This window comes from Metopolophium dirhodum, chromosome 3 (assembly GCF_019925205.1).
Source record: "Metopolophium dirhodum isolate CAU chromosome 3, ASM1992520v1, whole genome shotgun sequence".
NCBI lineage: Eukaryota > Metazoa > Arthropoda > Insecta > Hemiptera > Aphididae > Metopolophium > Metopolophium dirhodum.
In genome coordinates, this window is record NC_083562.1 from 4,318,047 (window position 1) to 4,323,332 (window position 5,286).

At 33.7% G+C, this 5,286-nt stretch overlaps 1 protein-coding gene across 1 annotated transcript; it reads right to left on the reverse strand.

Annotated features, from left to right (window-relative positions):
* Nucleotides 1–414: 414 nt before the first annotated feature.
* Nucleotides 415–4,234, reverse strand: LOC132941395 (co-chaperone protein daf-41). The gene is made up of 5 exons (XM_061009431.1): nucleotides 4,010–4,234; nucleotides 1,579–1,765; nucleotides 1,267–1,488; nucleotides 1,045–1,191; nucleotides 415–960 (listed from the first exon to the last, which is right to left on the reverse strand). The coding sequence occupies exons 1-5, from the start codon at nucleotides 4,021–4,023 to the stop codon at nucleotides 889–891; spliced, it is 642 nt and encodes a 213-aa protein (XP_060865414.1). The 5' UTR covers nucleotides 4,024–4,234; the 3' UTR covers nucleotides 415–888.
* Nucleotides 4,235–5,286: the final 1,052 nt, after the last annotated feature.

Here is a 5,286-nt window from a genome sequence, read left to right on the forward strand (position 1 = left end):
ATTAATTTGGACAAGTTGGAGAGGACTACATTATAGAAACCATTATGTTAATTAAGTATAAAAATGATTTATTTTGGGAAAATAAAACACTAATAATTAATTTTTACTTTAGGTAACTAGTATCCTTGTATTTGCAACTCAAAATTATAACCAGGTATCAATATGAAAATTAAAACTTTTTTAAAATAAGCATATTTCTTTACACTAAAAAATATTTTTAATTACATTCAGTCTATTTAATTGTATATTATAATGTTCATTAAAGATTGAGCAGATGTTACTAGTTTCCACCATATTTTACTTTTAAAAACCACAGCAATATTTTAATGAGTTATGATTATTTTCACATTCAATTATTTTTTTGTATGTCTTACACAACATAAGACCTGAAAAAACTAGTTAAAAACTAGATGATTGTATTATTAATATAGACATTTTAATTTTGCATAAAACAACTTTACATAGAAATGCATTAATTCTAAACTTCATTATCAACGTTTAATGAAACAATATAAAGTTAGATGACATAAAAAATTTTTTCATCATTACTAAAATGCCATTCTGTAAATTAATTTCCAATAGAAATTTAAGGAATTATCATTCAACACATAAAGAAAAATGTATGACAAAAATTCAGGAGTTTAATTTCTAAGGGTGCAAAAAGGAATGGGATGAAGAAAATTCAAGTTTCAACCATATTTTCACAAATAAATCAGGCAGAGTGAACAATAATAGGCACTTAAACTGAATGAGAAATGTTAATGCACACACTAGAGCACAAATTATGTTCGATTGATGTAAAAATTACACATACAAAATCATTTAAATTAAACCGTATTATTATGTGAACAAAAATTCGGAAGAATGAGATAATGACAATAGTAGAGATTAAGCAGTTGTTTTAGGTTTTACTTCCTCAAGGCTAGGCAGGGTTTCTTCACTCTTCTCTTTTCCTTTGCCCTGTATAATAATTAATTCATTAATAAGCGATTAAATTTCATTGAAAATGTGCAGCTAGATATTCAAAAATGTGTTATTAGTTACCGCAGTTTCACTTTCAATGTCATCAAGTTCAGGCATTTCTTCATCGTCTGAATCCTCATCAGAAGGTATATTGTAGTCTCCTCCCAGGCCTCCTCCTAAGCCCCCAAACTTAGGGCCACCGGCACCTCCGCCCATCATACTGAGCATCTAGTTTACAAAAATAAATTAATATTTTGAATATAACATAATATTAATATTAACTATTAAAACTTATTGACATACGTCATCAATGTTTCCACCATCTCCACCCAATCCTCCACCACCACCACCTGCTGCTGCAGCTTCGTCTTCTGAATCACTTTCATCTTTCCATTTCTTAAAATCAACTTTTAACCAGTGGTATTTCTTTTTCTCTTTGGTTAATTGTGGCCAATACTTGGTGTCAGTAGATGGCTTTTTCAAAACCAGTTCAATGTATCTACCACCAACTGTTGTTTTGCTATTCTTTAATATAAAGGGAAAAAAAACATTAAAAATTACATTGAAAGGTAAAATAAGTAGATAAGCAATATAAAATTAACTAATTAAATTTACTTCAGGTTCTACTGCTCCATATAATGGTATGGTAATATCATATACTTTCTGTTCCAAGCCAGCAACACTATGGAAAACTATCTGTTCAGTTTCAATTTTAACATCTGGATTTTTGCTATCTTCTACACAAATGGTAACATACACAACATCATTACGTTGTGCCCAAATTACAGGAGGAATTAAAGTTCTGAAAGAATAAAGTTAAATAATTATAATTAAATTGGTTGATTTCAAAATAATATATTAAATATATTCTCTTTTATTGTCATAGATGTATCTACTATTACATTCTTATGTACATACAATACAATACGGTTTTTCATCTTTGTTAATCTGAGATATGAAACCGAGTTATTTAAATATTATAGGTATAATATTTATGTGGGTATAACTAGTATAGGAGTAACAAAAATATATTTTATTTATAATAAAACACGTTGCCATTAAATAGTTATATAATCAATATTCTAAATTATAATATAAATAAAGTTTTATTTTCAAAATTGCAGTCACAGAAGTACTCACAGATATTATTTAAAAAAGTACCTACTTACTAATTTTTTTATTATTATTATTTATACCAAGCTACTTTATTAGTATTATCATCAGCTTTATTATGACACTATTTATATGCAATATTTAAAATTAGTTTTTTCCTCTAGATACTGTACAATATTATCAAGAACTTAAAACGAGTATCATAATAATTTAAAAACAATTAAATTAGTAGGGAAGTGAGGTTTCCATGTTTCCATTTTCAAAATTAAACCTACATTATTTTTTCTTTTGGAGTACATTATCAACAACTAAAAAATGCATTTCCAACAGCACAAATATTATTCTTAACATAGCAAACAGCACTTTTATATTAAACCCTGAGCATACTGCCCAGTAAAAATATTATTTAACAATAAGCCATTTAAATATTTGTTAAAAACAGAAATGATTTAACTAAATGACTTGGATTTTTTTTAATTTATAGGTTATAAAGTAGGTATTACCTAACAATAGAAAATTATATTATACATTTTTGTTAACTTTAATACTCATATTAATATTGTTTACTTAAAAATTAAGTTAGACCATATATAAGTATCCTATAGGTCAGGTAGGTATTACTTAAAAAATCAAACCTTCAAATATATTTTATCCTAAGTAAAACACAAGTGATTTTATACTTATGAAAATGTTTAGTAAAGCAGATTATCAAAAACAAAGCAGTACTTAAGTACCTAAGTAAGTAAATAAACTGCAAATTTATGAATACTAAAAATCAATTAATTGTTAATGAATAACGTTAGATAAAATAAAATGTGTAGGTCGATCATCTTGTATTCCATTAATACACTTATGTAGGTACTCCATATTGATTTATTGACCCTAAGCCACTAAGGTTTCCAACAAAATTATGTTGTTTTTATCAACAGTTTCTATATAAATTAATAGTAGGTATACCTGCCTAAGCCTTAGAATAATATATACTGCCTAGAGGATACATTACCGATAGGGGGGATTAAATATTATGTACAAGCGATTAGTCACAAAACATCTATTGATTGTTTAAGCACCACTGATGAAATTTGATACTATTGTCACAAGCAATATTGCATAATGTGTCGGGGACGTGGTTCGAACAGAATCACCGTTCGCTATAATTGTGAGGCCGGAAGAGCAGACATAATGAAATGAAAATAATATAAAATCAGTTATCGTCATGTGAGGGTGCTGCCTGCCCACCTCGAAGGTAAGTACTATAAAAAAAAGCTTTATCATTTCTTTTGTTCCCATAGGGCATTGGTAAAGGTGTTGAAGAGGGGGTGGGGTGTCGATGGTGGTGGGGGAGGAGTGGAAGGAGGCGTACCGCGTTTGATCGATAAAGTATTAAAAGAGAATTCGAATTCGAGAGAATAGATAAAGAGATCAATCCGTAGGAAAAAGATCAGCGGAAAGATCAACGGACAACGGTTTGCTGAATCTCACAACCAGGAAACAACCGCGCTACAATAATTTACCGGTGCGCGCGCACCAGAGCTACTGGGCACAGGCGTCAGCGGTTCTTTCGAAAACGGATGTCGAGAGAAACAATTCAAAGTTTTAGCTGGGGGTGAGGGGGGGGGGGATACCGGTCGGAACGACCGATCGTCTGAACTCAGGATAAACCGGAAGTCAAGCTCGAGGCGCGGTGGAAGTTGGAAAAACGGAAACGGCGGGCACACGTGTGTGCGCGGAGAGCCGACCGGAGCACGAGGTGGTGGCGGAAGCGGCGGTCGTCACCACTTCCCGTCGACGGCCCAGGCGTCGGGAAAGCCAAACGCGCATCACGCAGACATTTTCTCCCCGCCGTCCGTATCCAACACGTCTCGCGACCGTCCGCTGTCCAGACCCAACATGGCGCGTCCGGACAGGAAAAAAATAAAACGTAATCACTTACTGTTGAGCGGTCATGTTGAGTGTTCACCCTTCGTGTGTTTGGTTCTAGTTGCGAATTGCAATGGACAGCAGCCGAACAGTGCGAACGACGGAGAGGTAACTCGGTGTACGCGGGAAACGTAAATTTTGCAAACGAATCACCGGCAAAATGAACGGTTCGGCAATTGGAAAATAACAAGTAGCTGCTACACAACTCTAGGCAACCGCGGAATGAAACGAAAATCGTCCAGTTAGTCGGCGCGGTGGGGTTGGAGAGGGCCGACCCGCCGGCGGCCGGCAGTGAGTTACGATATCGGTCAATGGAAGAAAAGGCGTTCGTCGCACACCTTGGAGGAATAAATCGACAACGAACGCCACCACACAATAATATTCATGTCCGCCGCAGTTGACAACATTAATTTATATTTTATTATCGACGACTATAATAATATTATTATTATGATAGAAATAATTGTATACTACTTTTAACTTGACGTCGATTTACTGTTTACCAAGAAATTACACCATTAATTTTAATATTTTATCAAAAAACATATTGTGCACCTAATTCGGCCCTACATTCTTAACCGATCAAGAAGCTCAATATACAAACCAGTAACGACAACCATATTATTTTATCCAGCGCCGCCGCGGTCAGGCACGAGCCGAGTAAAAGAAAAATTTATCGGCGGCACGACACTACGACAGTGTATAATAATATATTATCTCGAAGCTGGGTCTCCCATATTTTAAACAGTGTACATTTTGGTGTTTTTCTTAACCGGACCTAACTAATTATCTATAGGTACCGAATCAAAGTGAACAATTTCGTATACATACTAAAAAGGGAAATTTATATACACGTCATTATAGCGCGCGCGGCGCCACATTCTATGACGGCCGTTGGACTTTTTCGCTTATCTATTACTCTTACGCTAAAAATGTAAAGAACCTTTCTGGTCACAAATTTTACGATCTATAATTTTGATTTTTGCTATTTTTACCGTTAAGTTAATCATTTTAGAGATATTGCAAGAAAGTGAAAAATTTCACCTAAAATCTAAGCTGGCGGACGGTTGCGGACCTCTGAGGGGTGGCGCATTTTTTTCGGTCAATCAGGGCCCCAAGACCAAACTTTTCGACAAGTTTCAAATCTCAAGTATTTTTTGCAAGGCAAAACCGTCTATTGACTGGACTATATACATTTCTCATAAAATACTCAACAATTTTTATTTGATCTATGACATTTTTCATTAGAGGATTGATATTCCCTCAAAAATCTAATTTTCCTATAAAATC

Coding starts and splice junctions, on each gene's coding strand:
- LOC132941395 (XM_061009431.1), bottom strand. Junction 1,489..1,578: donor ATGGAGCAGTAGAACCTGAA/GTAAATTTAATT, acceptor TTTATATTAAAG/AATAGCAAAACAACAGTTGG. Junction 1,192..1,266: donor ATGGTGGAAACATTGATGAC/GTATGTCAATAA, acceptor TTTGTAAACTAG/ATGCTCAGTATGATGGGCGG.